The sequence below is a fragment of the Danio rerio genome, chromosome 5 (assembly GCF_052040795.2).
Source record: "Danio rerio strain M-AB ecotype USA chromosome 5, GRCz13ab, whole genome shotgun sequence".
Lineage (NCBI taxonomy): Eukaryota > Metazoa > Chordata > Actinopteri > Cypriniformes > Danionidae > Danio > Danio rerio.
In genome coordinates, this window is record NC_141025.1 from 6,069,641 (window position 1) to 6,085,000 (window position 15,360).

Sequence of the window (15,360 nt, forward strand, 5' to 3'; positions counted from 1 at the left end):
TCCTACAACAAAAAAGTCACCGTCCAAAAATGTGAATGAATAATTTAATTTAATTTAATTTAATTTAATTTAATTTAATTTAATTTATTTTATTTTATTCATATTTTATTTATTTTATTTATATTTTATTTATTTAATTAATGTTTCTCTTGATTTATAAAAATCAAGAGAATCATTAAAAATATAAAATTTAGTTGACATTTTGTAGTTTGTGTATTTGTTTTTTTTTTTTTTTTTGGTAATAACTTATTGGAACTTAAATATATTGTCTTTCTATTTCTAAAGATGCTCTGTGACTAAAATATTATTTTAATAAATATATTTGTTTATTAAATCTGTTTTGTTTAAATGCACCACAAATATTGACTGTATTTACTGAGAAATTGATAAAAAATATTCATAAAAATATTCAGAGGAGAATAGCCAGACTAGTCCCAGCTGATAGAAAGGCAACAGTAACTCAAATAAGCACTTGATACAACCGAGGTCTGCAGAAGAGCATCTCTGAACACACAACATGTCCAACCTTGAGGCGGATGGGCTACAGCAGCAGAAGACCACACCGGGTGCCACTCCTGTCAGCTAAGAACTGGAAACTGAGGCTACAATTCACACAGACTCACCAAAACTGGACACTAGAAGATTGGAGAAACATTGCCTGGTCTGATGAGTCTCCATTTCTGCTGCAACATTCAGATGGTCGGGTCAGAATTTGGCATCAACATCATGAAAGCATGGATCCATCTTGCTTTGTATCATCAGTTCAGGCTGGTGGTGGTGGTGTAATGGGGTGGGGGATATTTTCTTGGCACACTTTGGGTCCATTTGTACCAATTGAGCATCGTGTCAACACCACAGCCTCCCTGAGTATTGCTGCTGACCATGTCCATCCCTTTATGACCACAGTGTACCCATCTTCTGATGACTACTTCCAGCAGGATAATGCGCCATGTCATAAAGCGTGAATCATCTCAGACTGGTTTCTTGAACATCGCCACAGCGGAATGAACCGCCAACTTATCCAGCACGTTTTTACACAACAGTTCCCCTTCCAGCCGCAACCCATCTCTGGGAAACATCCACACACACAGCCTATATTATCACAGCCTACCCAATTCACCTGTCCCTCATGTCTTTAGACTGTGGGGGAAACCGGAGCACCCGGAGGAAACCCATGCGAACGCGGGGAGATCATGCAAACTCCACAAAGAAACTCCAGCTGACCCAGCCAATGCTCGAACCAACGACCTTCTTGTGGTGAGGCGACAGCACAACCACTGCACCACGTCGTCCCTAAATTAAATTAAATTAAATTAAATTAAATTTAAAAAAATTGTAATATATATTTTTTATAAAAGCAAAGTAAAATATCAAAATAAATATTTAATATAAAATACAATAAAATTAAATTAAATTAAACAACTGTTAATCTCTCTACCTTATATATGTTTTTTATAATCTCTTGGCTGACTTTTTATTATAATAAATAAATAAAGTAAAGAGTTCACAAGAGTCCTTTAAAATATGAGATTTTTAACATTTGTAAATATTTTATAAATTGTTTATTTAAACATTATTTCAAGTTATAAAAAACAATGCTGTTTTACTAATCTTAAATTAAATTAAATTAAATTAAATTAAATTAAATTAAATTAAATTAAATTAAATTATTGTCTTTTCGGCTTAGTCCATTTATTAATCCGGGGTCACCAACGTATCCAGCACGTTTTTATGTAGCGGATGCCCTATCCAGCCGCAACCCATCTCTGGGAAAAACACACTCATTCACATTCATACACTATGGACAATTCAGCCTACCCAATTCACCTGTACCGCATGTCTTTGGGTTGCAGCTGGAAGTATTACTGTGTTACTGTGTAAAACATGTGCTGAATAAGTTGGCGGTTCATTCCACTGTGGTGACCCCAGATTAATAAAGGGACTAAGCCGAAAAGAAAATGAATGAATAAATAAATAAATAAATAAATAAATAAATAAATAAATAAAATAAAATAATTTTACATTTAAATTAAATTAAAAAATAAAATAGAATAGAATAAAATTAAATGAAACAAATTAAATTAAAAGTGAAATAAAATAAAATTAAATAAAATTTAAAATAAAATTACATTTAATTAAAAATAAATGAATTCAATTTTATTTTATTTTATTTACTTAAACAACCCTCCATGTGTCTACTTTATTATCATAAATTTATTATTATTTATTATCACTCCATCTGTCTACTTTATTATCATAAACAATCGCTTGAGTCCTTCAAAGGTCTTTTATTTTATTTCAGTTCTGTGTTTAGTCTTTTTCTTTAATAGGTGTATTATAATACTATATAGTTACTATAGTTAGTTATAAAATATAAATGAATTTTGTCTACTTTATTTTTTGTCATAAACAATCTCTAGTCTTTGATTGGCCGCATGCCCTGTCTATCTTCCATTCCGGAGGGCGTTCTCCCGAGCGGTGTAGTTCCGGTATGAGAGGCAAACCCGCAGGAAGTAGCTTCCAGAACCACCAAACACAGGAACAACACAGTAAACAGAGACATTTCTTCAGTTTTGGGGCGGATTTCTCCATAAGAATGAAATGAAACAGTCCGGTCGGCGTCTCGCTCAGACGGTGTGGCGGCTCTGTCATGTTTTCAGCCGCTGTTACAGCCTTGAATGAAGGTAAAAATGCGCTAATGTTCAGGCTTATCGAGCAGATTAGCACTAGCGTTAGCATAGGCTGACTAGCGCGTTCACTTAGCTCTGAATGACGTCTGTTTTATCAAAAATAGGGCTTAAATATAACATTAGTCGTGTGAGACAGTAATGAGAGCACTTTTGGGTTTATTCACCTTCTCAACACGACTCAGTTATCGCGGTTATAAGAAGTAACTTGAATATCTTGTGGCTAATTAGCATTTTAGCATCACTTCTCATTTTGTTTAGAGTTAATGTTATGTTGAATCTTTTTTAACATGTGGTTTTACAGTATGGCATGGTTGTCCTGGTCTTGTTAAGATTGAGGTAAAGTCGGTCTTATATTCGCACATTCAGACTTCAGCGTTGAATAAAATAGTAAAGCAGAATTTAAAAGGGCTATACATGTTTATTATAATGATGTACTGTTATCAGCATAAATTTTGACATGCTTCCCATATTGTTTACCACGATACTTTGAATATTCAGTCTAAAATTGCATTTAAGGATTTAAGTAATGACTTCAAAACAACATTAGCACTACTTAACTGACTGTAAACATTGCTTGACAGTCATCGGCAGCTAATTTGATTTCCCTATTTATAATGTGCTTTAATTAAATACCTAATTAAATTATGTCAGGAAGGTGAAAGTCTGAATGTGTGAATATAAAACTAACTTTACCCCAAACTAGTTAAGAAGATTTTTGTTTGGGTTTCTATTGAGTGGAACCATCATGACAGCATGAAGTTAAAATTATAGAGGTGAAGTTGGTTTTATATTCACACATTCGGACTTTCCCCTTAATAATATAATTTCATAAAAGTATTATTTACAAATTCTAAATAGCGAAATCATATTAGCAGCTAACGGCCATCAAAGTACCACATTGTTCACAGTCAAATAAGCAGTGTTAATGTTGTTTTCAAGTCATACTTGCATGCTAATTCCGATCAAATATTCAAAGTAACATGGTAAACAATATAGAGAATTTTAAATGAACGAAAGTGCGAAAATAAAACCAACTTTACCTCTGTTAAAGCTGGTCTTATATTCGCACATTCAGACTTCAGCGTTGAATAAAATAGTAAAGCAGATTTAAAAGGGCTAATACATGTTTATTATAATGATGTACTGTTATTAACATAACTTTTGACATGCTTCCCATATTGTTTACCACGATACTTTGAATATTCAGTCTAAAATTGCATTTAAGGATTTAAGTAATGACTTCAAAACAACATTAGCACTACTTAACTGACTGTAAACATTGCTTGACAGTCATCGGCAGCTAATTTGATTTCCCTATTTATAATTAGCTGAAATTAAATACCAAATTAAATTATGTCAGGAAGGTGAAAGTCTGAATGTGTGAATATAAAACTAACTTTACCCCAAACTAGTTAAGAAGATTTTTGTTTTGGGTTTCTATTAAGTGGAACCATCATGACAGCATGAAGTTAAAATTATAGAGGTAAAGTTGGTTTTATATTCACACATTCGGACATTCTCCTTAATAATATAATTTCATAAAAGTATTATTTACAAACTTTAAATAGCGAAATCATATTAGCAGCTAATGACTATCAAAGTACAACATTGTTCACAGTCAAATAAGCAGTGTTAATGTTGTTTTCAAGTCATACTTGCATGCTAATTCCGATCAAATATTCAAAGTAACATGGTAAACAATATAGAGACTTTTAAATGAACAAAAGTGCGAAAATAAAACCAACTTTACCTCTGTTAAAGCTGGTCTTATATTTGCACATTCAGACTTCAGCGTTGAATAAAATAGTAAAGCAGATTTAAAAGGGATAATACATGTTTATTACAATGATGTACTGTTATTAACATAACTTTTGACATGCTTCCCATATTGTTTACCACACTACTTTGAATATTCAGTCTAAAATTGCATTTAAGGATTTAATTACGACTTCAAAACAACATTAGCACTACTTAACTGACTGTAAACATTGCTTGACAGTCATTGGCAGCTAATTTGATTTCCTTATTTATAATTTGCTTTAATTAAATACCTAATGAAATTATGTCAAGAAGGTGAAAGTCTGAATGTGTGAATATAAATCTAACTTTACCATAAACTAGTAAGGAAGATTTTTGTTTGGGTTTCTATTGAGTGGAACCATCATGACAGCATGAAGTTGAAGTTGGTTTTATATTCACACATTCGGACATTCTCCTTAATAATATAATTTCATAAAAGTATTATTTACAAATTCTAAATAGCGAAATCATATTAGCAGCTAACGGCTATCAAAGTACAACATTGTTCACAGTCAAATAAGCAGTGTTAATGTTGTTTTCAAGTCATACTTGTATGCTAATTCTGATCAAATATTCAAAGTAACATGGTAAACAATATAGAGACTTTTAAATGAACGAAAGTGTGAAAATAAAACCAACTTTACCTTTATGTTAAAGTCGGTCTTATATTCGCACATTTAGACTTAAGCATTCAATAAAATAATAAAGCAGAATTTAAAAGGGCTAATACATGTAAATTATGATGATTAACTGTTATTAACATTACCTTTGACATGGTTCCCATATTGTTTACCACACTACTTTGAATATTCAGTCTAAAATTGCATTTAAGCATTCAAGTACGACTTCAAAACAACATTAGCACGACTTAACTGACTGTAAACATTGCTTGACAGTCATCGGCAGCTAATTTGATTTCCTTATTTATAATTTGCTTTAATTAAATATCTAATGAAATTATGTCAAGAAGGTGAAAGTCTGAATGTGTGAATATAAATCTAACTTTACCCCAAACTAGTAAGGAAGATTTTTGTTTGGGTTTCCATTGAGTGGAACCATCATGACAGCATAAGGTTGAAGTTGGTTTTATATTCGCACATTTGGACTTTTGTGTTCAATAACAATAACAAAGCAGAAGTTAAAAAGGCTAATACATATATATTATGATGATGTACTGTTATGAACACAACTTGTTACACAGTCCCTATATTGTTTACCATGCTACTTTGAATATTCAGTCTAAAATTGCATTTAAGGATTTAAGTACGACTTCAAAACAACATTAGCACTACTTAACTGACTGTAAACATTGCTTGACAGTCATTGGCAGCTAATTTGATTTCCTTATTTATAATTTGCTCAAATTAAGTACATAATGAAATTGTGAAAGTCTTAATGTATGAATATAAATCTAACTTTACCCCAAACTAGCTAGGAAGGTTTTTGTTTTGGTTTCCGCTGAGTCTATTTCAACAATCATGACAGCATGAAGTTAAAGTTGGTTTTATATTCGCACATTTGGACTTTTGTGTTCAATAAAATAACAAAGCAGAAATTAAGAAAGCTAATACATATATATTATGATGATGTACTGTTATGAGCACAAGTTGTTACACGGTCCCTATATTGTTTACCATGATACTTTGAATATTAAGTCTGAAATTGCATGCAACTGTGACTTCAAAACAACATTAGCTCTGTTTAATTGACTGTGATCTCTGTTGTACTTTGATAGTCGTTGGCTGCTAATATGATTTCACTATTTAGTACTTGCAAAGAAAACTTTTCTGAAATTATATTAAGAAAAGTGTGAATATATAAACTTTCCCCCACTTCTGACAGCTAGTGATTGAGGAAAATATACACATATATATTATAGCACATATATATTATTATGACATGATGTCATCAGCATAACTTGTAACCTGCTATATTTTTTTTTACGCTATTTTGAAAAATTGGTCTGAAATCACATGCAAGTAATGACTTCAAAACAACATTAGCACGACTTAACTGACTGTAAACATTGATTGACAGTCATCGGCAGCTAATTTGATTTCCCTATTTATAATTTGCTTTAATTAAATACCTAATGAAATTATGTCAAGAAGGTGAAAGTCTGAATGTGTGAATATAAAACTAACTTACTTCAAACTAGTTAAGAAGATTTTTGTTTGCGTTTCTATTAGGGATGTAACGGTATCAGAATTTCACGGTACGGTAATACCTCGTTATGAATGTCACGGTACGGTATTTATTGAATCATTTACAGGAAAAGCAAAACTTATGAAAATACTCCAAAAAAGTGCCAAAAGTGTCAATGACATACAAATTAGCCATCTATCTGTAAGCTTTGAAACAGGAACTTCAATTTTAATAACAAAAAAATATTAAACCACGTAAAAAAATAAAGTTTCAATTTAGTATTGTTGAAAACTCATCACATTCAACATTTAATCACTCACTCACTTAGATAGAGATGGGCTTTAAGGAAAATTATCTTATAACTATAATCTGGTAAAAGCTGGTATCTCTGGGTATTTACAATGTCCCCTGCAACAGAAAAAACCCTCTCATTTGGGACTGAGGTTTCTGGGACAAGAGAGATATGACTTGGCCCAGGTTGACAGCAGTGGGTAACGTTGTGCATTGTCTTTCCCCCACTTGAGAGGACAAGCCATGACTGAGATAGAGGTCTCATGTCTGCATCAATCTGAACAGTGTGCTGTATTCTGCAGTCCCCATGACTGATTATTAGTCGTATTCCCCAACTTGCAGGCACGTGCACACATAGGGCTCAACCTGTGCAGTGCACATGCCCTTTTTAGTCTTGGATAGAAAGTGCCCTTCCAAAATGATCAAAAGTGCCCCCGCGACGCGACACACGCTCCGTCCCGCCCTTCAGTAGGCGCGCGACAACAACGCTCTTGAGTATGCGCACTCAACCCCCCCCTCTTCTTTAAGCAGGTCGCACACCAGAAGCGCCGCGACACGGCGCGCACATGACAGTTTAAAGTATCACACACCAGACGCGCACATTCGAAGGATATTTAACATGAAACTAATCAGATGGCGCTCTGTGGCGCGGCTGAAAAATTAACTGCGTCCTGAGCCGTCGCCGTGCGCCGCCGACTTGCGGTGCCGGTGTGTGTATCCTGATAGAAACCTATGTTTAGAATTCTAAAATACATGGCGCTGCGTGGCACTGCGCGGCGCTTCTGGTGTGCGACCTGCTTTACAGTACGCGCGCGACAACACTGCTATTCAGTACTCGCGCGGCGACAACACCCGCTTTAGGTTTCGATCATCTCCAGCTCTTTTTCATCCCCGCTACTAGAAGCACACTACATTTCCGCATTACTGGATCTGTAGTGACAACAGACCGCAAAGGATTATGGCCACGCCTGGGCTGATGGGAAATGTAGTTTCAGCTACCTCCCGTTCGCTTCATTCGCCTGAGCAAATTTTCTCAGAAGACCTATAGTTTTACTGAGTCATGCGACTACGGTAATATCGAAAAAAATTTATATTGCGGTATGACGGTATTTACAATACCGTTACATCCCTAGTTTCTATTGAGTGGAACCATCATGACAGCATAAGTTAAAGTTGTTTTTATATTCGCACATTTGGACTTTTGTGTTCAATAAAATAATAAAGCAGAAGTTAAAAAGGCTAATACATATATATTATGATGATGTACTGTTATGAACACAACTTGTTACACAGTCCCTATATTGTTTACCATGATACTTTGAATATTCAGTCTGAAATTGTATGCAAGTATGACTTCAAAACAACATTAGCTCTGTTTAATTGACTGTGAACGCTGTTGTACTTTGATAGTCGTTGGCTGCTAATATGATTTCACTATTTAGTATTTGCAAAGAATACTTTTCTGAAATTTCTGAAATCGCAATGTGTATATTCGCAATAGTTCACAAAGATCTGCAATGTTGAATTGGGATTATTTTTGACCAGGAGCCTCGGTTCAGTAGTCAGGCCGGAGTCATTGTATGTTTTTACCATAACAGAGCAAATGCTTATCATTTACATGTCTTTAAGGCCGGTGACTGTATGAGCATATCAAGAGAGTGTAAAGACTCCGGCACTAAAAATTGTACTGTTTAAAATTTTAATTTTATTAAATTTTTTTACTTTAAATTGTATTCATATTGCAGAAAAACAAAACATCGCAATGTCAGATTTTTCTAATATCATATTGCCTTTTTGTGTATAGCCCAAGCAGCAACCTCCCGCTCTCCCTCAGGAAGCCAATACGGAAGTAACTAAAACTGCAATACATCTGAAATTCCGCTAGTCCTGGCCGCTCCTGGCTCCAAAACAGAGCAAATTTCAATTGAGCCCACTGTTAGAATGGCCAACTTTACAGCAGAAAAAAGGTGTTTACAGCCTGGTACAAAAACAGATTTTGGTTAATACATCTAATATTACCCTTCATGACAACTGTGAGGGGGGTGAATTTTTTTATAACTCATCCGTTTCCTTTATATTCAGTTATATTAAATTTGCATAATTAAGGGAGTGGCTACTTGATTGACAGCTAGGTCTCGCTGGTCGCCGTCACGTCACCTCAGCTGAATCCTGCAGATTAGCCACTGAACTCGGCATATTTATCGTATTTCTGTGTTGTTTTATGTGGCTTTACACAGTCGACTGTCTTTTGGACTTATTTCCTACAATTATTAGATGGCATGGCATGCTGAGTGCACTTAATTGTGCTCACAAACCATTCACGTGGCCTCCGTTTCCCATGTGAGTAAAGTTATATACTTATATACCATCTCTATACATGTATTTGTTTTATTTAAGATCATTTATCATTTATTTTTATATTTAGAGCTGTAATGCACTCCAGAATCTGACAGATTGATTAGCTGTAGGCTCTAGAACAGTCATCTGAAGTGTTGTCATACAGTGTTATGCTGGATTTCATCAATAGTCTTACAGTAACTAACACAGACTATATCTGAAGTGTTTGGAAGTAATTCGCGTTTTCCTCCTGTTGAAAAACGTCATAAGAACAATGTTTAGTGGCTCACTGTATTACAGCAGTGTTTTTAAAAGTCTAAACACTTTATTGATATAGTGTACAACCAAGCACAAGTGGTCAGAATACAAACGAGTCACAGGTGATGAAGTATTAAGCGTTTTCCCAAAGTAAAGTGTGTCTGAACCAGATCCAAGCTAATTGCCAGCAGGTGTCTGAATCTCCGCTCATTCTCCGCCTCTTTTCCCTTGTTTGGTATCCCGCCGTCGGTGTGATGACGCGCAAACAAAATGGCGACGGTTGGCCGCGCCTACTTGTGGCTTCTTTTGCGCTCTTTAGAAACCTATGGGTGACGTCACGGATACTACGTCCATATATTTTACAGTCTATGGTATAGCCTCAATATATCGGACTGTTTTCTTAATTGGATATAAATATAAGTTGTTATTATCCCCAAAAATATGTCTTCGTAAAGTTTTAAGTGCAAAGCTATTGCATTAACCTATTATTATTATTATTATTATTATTATTGTATGTTTATATCATAAACCTGCTCATAAGAGCAAGATTAGAGCCTGGTTTAAAGACTCATTTCATCCATTATACACTTGTGGATGTCTTTGTGATTTTCTTTTTTCCTAAAAAAGATTGAGTGATCTTAGCTTGCATTTTTTTGTAAGAATCGGTGTGACATTTTCAACCATCAAAAGCGTGGCATAAAATAATTGTCAATAATTGCTGGACTCATTTTGCTAAACAGAAATATGCAGCTTTAGTGCATATGATATGCAAGCCTGAAGCTAAGCTGAAATTCTAAATACTTGAAATGTAAATGAGACGTTAAATGTTAAGATTAGGCGTCACTCATTATTATAACCTAATTCTATCACTCACTGTCGCCAACTATTTTAAATGAAAAGGTGCTAAGCTCTGCTCGAAAAGTCGCTAAAAGTCTCTGGATTACGTTAATTGGCATTTTACTGACGTCATCACGTTCTACCATTTCTGTTTGTTTGTTTATGGTTAAAAAAGGGGTGTTTATATTTGTACTACGCTTTATGTAAACATGTCAATTTAACTAAATTTATTAATGTTTGAATACAGTCTATCATTATAGATGTGTAGTGATTTCGCAGTAATCTCCCAGACGTAATAAACTAAACTAACTAATAGGGGTGTCAAAATTAATCGTTTCTTCGATGCATCGCGATGCAGACGCGGACAATTCGGTATCGGTTCAGTAATAACCATAACTGGTTATTACTGACATCATTTACCTCATATGCGCTCTGTCGCGAGGGAGGCGATCGTGAGTATTTACAACGCTCTAACTACTTAAAACTCATAAACTGTGCACAATTTCACTGTGTGTGTTTGCTGGATCAGTCTTTCACTGACATTAACAGAAAAAGCCCCTATTTCACTGAGATCGAGAGAATTGAAGGTAATTTTCCGGAAAGGTCTGTATGTGTGAAAGGGGCTTAAGACTCAAAATCACCCTCACAATGGACGAAAACATCCCTAAAAGCACACAATGGTTATTGTTTAAACATATTGTTACCTTGCAGGCAGGCATCCATGTCCCACCATGGAGAGGAGAAAATAACCCCCAAAAGAAGGAAAAGAAGACGCTGCATCGCTGAGGAATCTTCATCCTCTCACTCCGACTGAGGGTCTGCACATCCGGACAGAAGAAGAGGGACGAGGGGCTGGTGCTCAGAATGGCTTTCCTGGACAACCCGGCCATCATCCTGGCCCACATCCGGCAGTCGCACGTTACCAGCGACGACACCGGGATGTGTGAGATGGTACTGATCGACCACGATGTGGATCTGGAGAAGTGTCATTTGTCTGCGGCGTCCGCTGGCGGAGGCTCGTCTGGGGGTTCGTATGGAGATGGCAGTGGTGGAGGAGTAGACGGACAGACCTGCGATCTCTCTCAGTCAGTCGACATCACCTCGAGCTGGGACTTCGGCATCCGGCGGCGCTCCAACACAGGCGAGTAGCTGTCTGAGTCTCTGACTTTGCTGCTTTTGACGGCCCTTTAATCCAGTTTACTGATGATGTGGTTGGTACAGGTAAAGACGAATCACCCAAAACCTTCTCAAATAGATTGTTAATTTTTTTCACTTTGCTTCCTTTTTGACTGTCCTAGAAAAAAGGTCTTTCACTGAAAATTAAAAAAGTTTTCCTGAGAGAATAAAAGACTTGCTTATCATCTTTAACTTTGATTCAAGTACCATTCTTAGAAAGTTCTAAGAATGAGAAAGTTCTCACTCTTAGAAACCATAATTTAATAGCAATAATGATAAAATTATAAAAAAAAAAATTGAATGAATGAGTTAATAAATACATACATAAATAAATGATAAATAAAATAAATAAATTATGACCGAATGAACAATTTAATACAATGATAAATAAATGAAATAATTAAACGAATGAATGAATGAATAAATAAATAAATGCATAAATGATAAGTAAATGAAATAAATAAATAATGAATGAAGGAATAAATACATGAATAAATAAATGAAATAAATAAATTATGATTGAATGAACAAAAATTTAAATGATAAATAAATAAAAATAAAATAAATGAATGAATGAATAAATAAATGCATAAATGATAACTAAATGGAATAAATAAATAATGAATGAATAAACAAATGATAAATAAATGAAATAAATAAATTATGATTAAATGAACAAAAAAGATGAATAAAATAAATCAATAAATGCATAAATAATAACTAAATGAAATAAATAAATAAATAATGAATGAATAAATAAATGATAAATAAATGAAATAAATTATGATTGAATAAAAATGATAAATAAAATAAATGAATGAATGAATGATTGCATAAATGATAACTAAATAAAATAAATAAATAAATAATGAATGAATAAATGATAAATAAATGAAATAAATAAATTATGATTTAATAAACAAAAATGATAAATAAAATAAATGAATGAATGCATAAATGATAACTAAATGAAATAAATAAATAATGAATGAATAAACAAATGATAAATAAATTAAATAAAGAAAGGATGAATGAATTAATAAATACATGAATAAATAAATAAGCAAAGATGATGATTAATGTATTGAAATGTTGTTCTTGTATGTCTATCTATTATTTAATGCTACTCATAGCTGTTGGAAAACAGAGTTTGGGTTGAAAAGAAAATATTAGTTTATTTGTGTTTATTTGTGCATTTGAAATACAATTTTACCATGTTTGTTTTGCTAGTGCACATTGTTATTCTTTAGATGAACATTTTATTCATGCATGTTAATTAATTTACTCATCCATTTTCCTTCGGCTTAGTCTCATTATTTATCAGGGGTCGCCGCAGTGGAATGAACCGCCAACTATTCCAGCATATGTTTTACACAGCGAATGCCCTTCCAGCTGCAACCCAGTCCTGGAAAACACCCATACGCACTCATTCACTCTCATACACTATGACCAATTTAGTTTATTCAAGTGACCTATAGCGCATGTGTTTGGACTGTGGGGGAAACCGGAGCACCCGGAGGAAACCCACACCAACACAGGGAGAACATGCAAGCTCCACACAGAAATGCTAACTGACCCAGCCAGGACTCGAACCTGTGACTTTCTTGCTGTGAGGTGAAAATGTTAACCACTGAGCCACCGTGTCGCCCACTGCATGATAATTAAAAAAAAAAAAAGTTTGGTAATCTTCAGTCAAAGTCATCACTTTTTGACTGTTGACTGTTTTGACTATACATACATACATACATACATACAGTGGAAGTGTGAATTATTAGCCCCCTTCGATTTTTTTTTTTTTCTTCTTTTTTTAAATATTTCCCAAATGATGTTTAACAGAGCAAGGAAATTTTCACAGTATGTCTGATAATATATATATATATATATACAATAAACTATTTTAATAAACTAAATAATAAACTATATAAACTATTAATATAATAATCAATTTTTTCAGCGGATGACAAGCTGACAAAACATTGCTGCGCAAGTGCTTTACACTGCTTGAGCGCGCAAGCCGAACTCTAGAAAAGACAGTTAATTGCGATCTCCAGCAGTTGATCTTCTTGCACAGACGTGGTTCAATTGATTTGTTGACAAACGAGTTGCGGATTTCTTGTGCAGCCTGATGGAGCATTTTAAGGGATATAACCGATAACAATGGTCCTAACGCATTTCCTGTTTTATATTTTTACTTTTCATAGCTTGCAGAAATCCAAAAAGACCCCCATATTGATAAAGGATGTTATGTTGGCTGTTTTAATGTAAAGTTATAATTGAACTGCTTCTTGTTACAGTAATGATACTGTTTGACAGCAAGCAAGAAGTGTTCATGGGCCAATGACATCACATTGAAATGGTCTGTTTAGGGTTTACGAATATTTAGGAGAGATTCACTTGATTGCTTGTTTTCTAAATAATAGTGATTATTCTCAAGACCTGAAAGAATTGTTAATGCAATCCTTAAGGAGCCAGAATCTTTAAGTGGAATCTGAACTGGAGCCAGAATCATTCTATTCCTTACTATTCCCATTACTGATGCTTACGGATTATTAGGCTGGCTTGTGTAGCAAGCCAGACTACTGTTATCCTATTAAACTTAATATTATTAGGCTGGCTTGTGTAGCAAGCCAGACTACTGTTATCCTATTAAACTTATTATTATTAATATTATTATTCTTCTTCTGAGACTAAAAATTAAACTCTATCTCGTCCTAGGCCATTCAAGCTATGACCATCAAACTCGGGTCAGACCTCCGAACTATTCTGACTCGAGTTGCTATATCTTTTCCGACTGATCCGACTTTCGGTTTTCCGAAAAACGTCCCGGGACCGTCGGAAAAATCCTATAGACGTAACATTGGATCAAACTTTGTGACCTCATAACTCCGCATCAGAATGTCACACAGACTTCTAACTGGGCTCATTTAACTCAGACTATCAAACTGCCAATGACTGATCACCTTTAAACTTTCTGGCCACGCCCTAGCAACCACTTTTGGACCCTAGAAACCGTCCCATAGACTTCCATTGCAAAAGACTCTCATTGACTTTACATTGGATCAAACTTTGTGAGCTCATAACTCTGCATCAGACTGTCCTACAGACTAACGGCTGAGCTCATTTAACTCAGTCTAGCCAGCAGCCAATCGCCGATGGCCTTTTAACTTTCTAGCCACGCCCTAACAACCAGATACTGCACCCTAGCAACTGTCCCATAGACTGCAATTAAAGAGGTTCAGACTGATATTGTCATGCTGCAGTGTGATAGAGACATGGGGGTTGTGTTTAACTGTTCATACTGGCAAGAAGCTTTGATACATCATCAGTCTAAGCTGTCAATCAACTCCATAGCAACAAAACAGACTAACCTAGCAACGATATGGCACCAGCTATATCTCAGCATCAGAACATCGTAGAGAGGCGGGGGTTGGCTTGTTTGACTCATGCTCTTACACCATCTATCTATCTATCTATCTATCTATCTATCTATCTATCTATCTATCTATCTATCTATCTACCTTTATCTATCTACCTTTACCTATCTATCTATCTATCTGTCTGTCTGTATCTATCTACCTTTACCTATCTATCTATCTATCTGTCTGTCTGTATCTATCTATCTATCTATCTATCTATCTATCTATCTATCTACCTCTATCTATCTATCTATCTATCTATCTATCTATCTATCTATCTCTAACTATCTATCTATCTATCTATCTATCTATCTATCTACCTCTATCTATCTATCTATCTATCTATCTATCTATCTATCTATCTATCTATCTATCTATCTATCTATCTATCTATCTATCCATCATGCTAA

The 15,360-nt window shown here is 34.6% G+C and overlaps 1 protein-coding gene across 7 annotated transcripts in view; it reads left to right on the forward strand.

Annotated features, from left to right (window-relative positions):
- Positions 1-2,508: 2,508 nt before the first annotated feature.
- The window catches only part of mapkap1 (MAPK associated protein 1), a 102,261-nt gene continuing 89,409 nt past the window's right edge, over positions 2,509-15,360 (forward strand). For all 7 annotated transcript variants that reach the window (XR_015490757.1, XR_015490758.1, XR_015490759.1 and 4 more), the window contains exons 1-2: positions 2,509-2,684; positions 11,070-11,499. Coding sequence is in view for 1 of the 7 variants with exons in the window: in XM_087253222.1 (XP_087109348.1) it covers positions 11,223-11,499 (277 nt within the window). In the remaining 6 variants the exon portion in view is untranslated. The remainder of the gene's footprint in view (positions 2,685-11,069; positions 11,500-15,360) is intronic.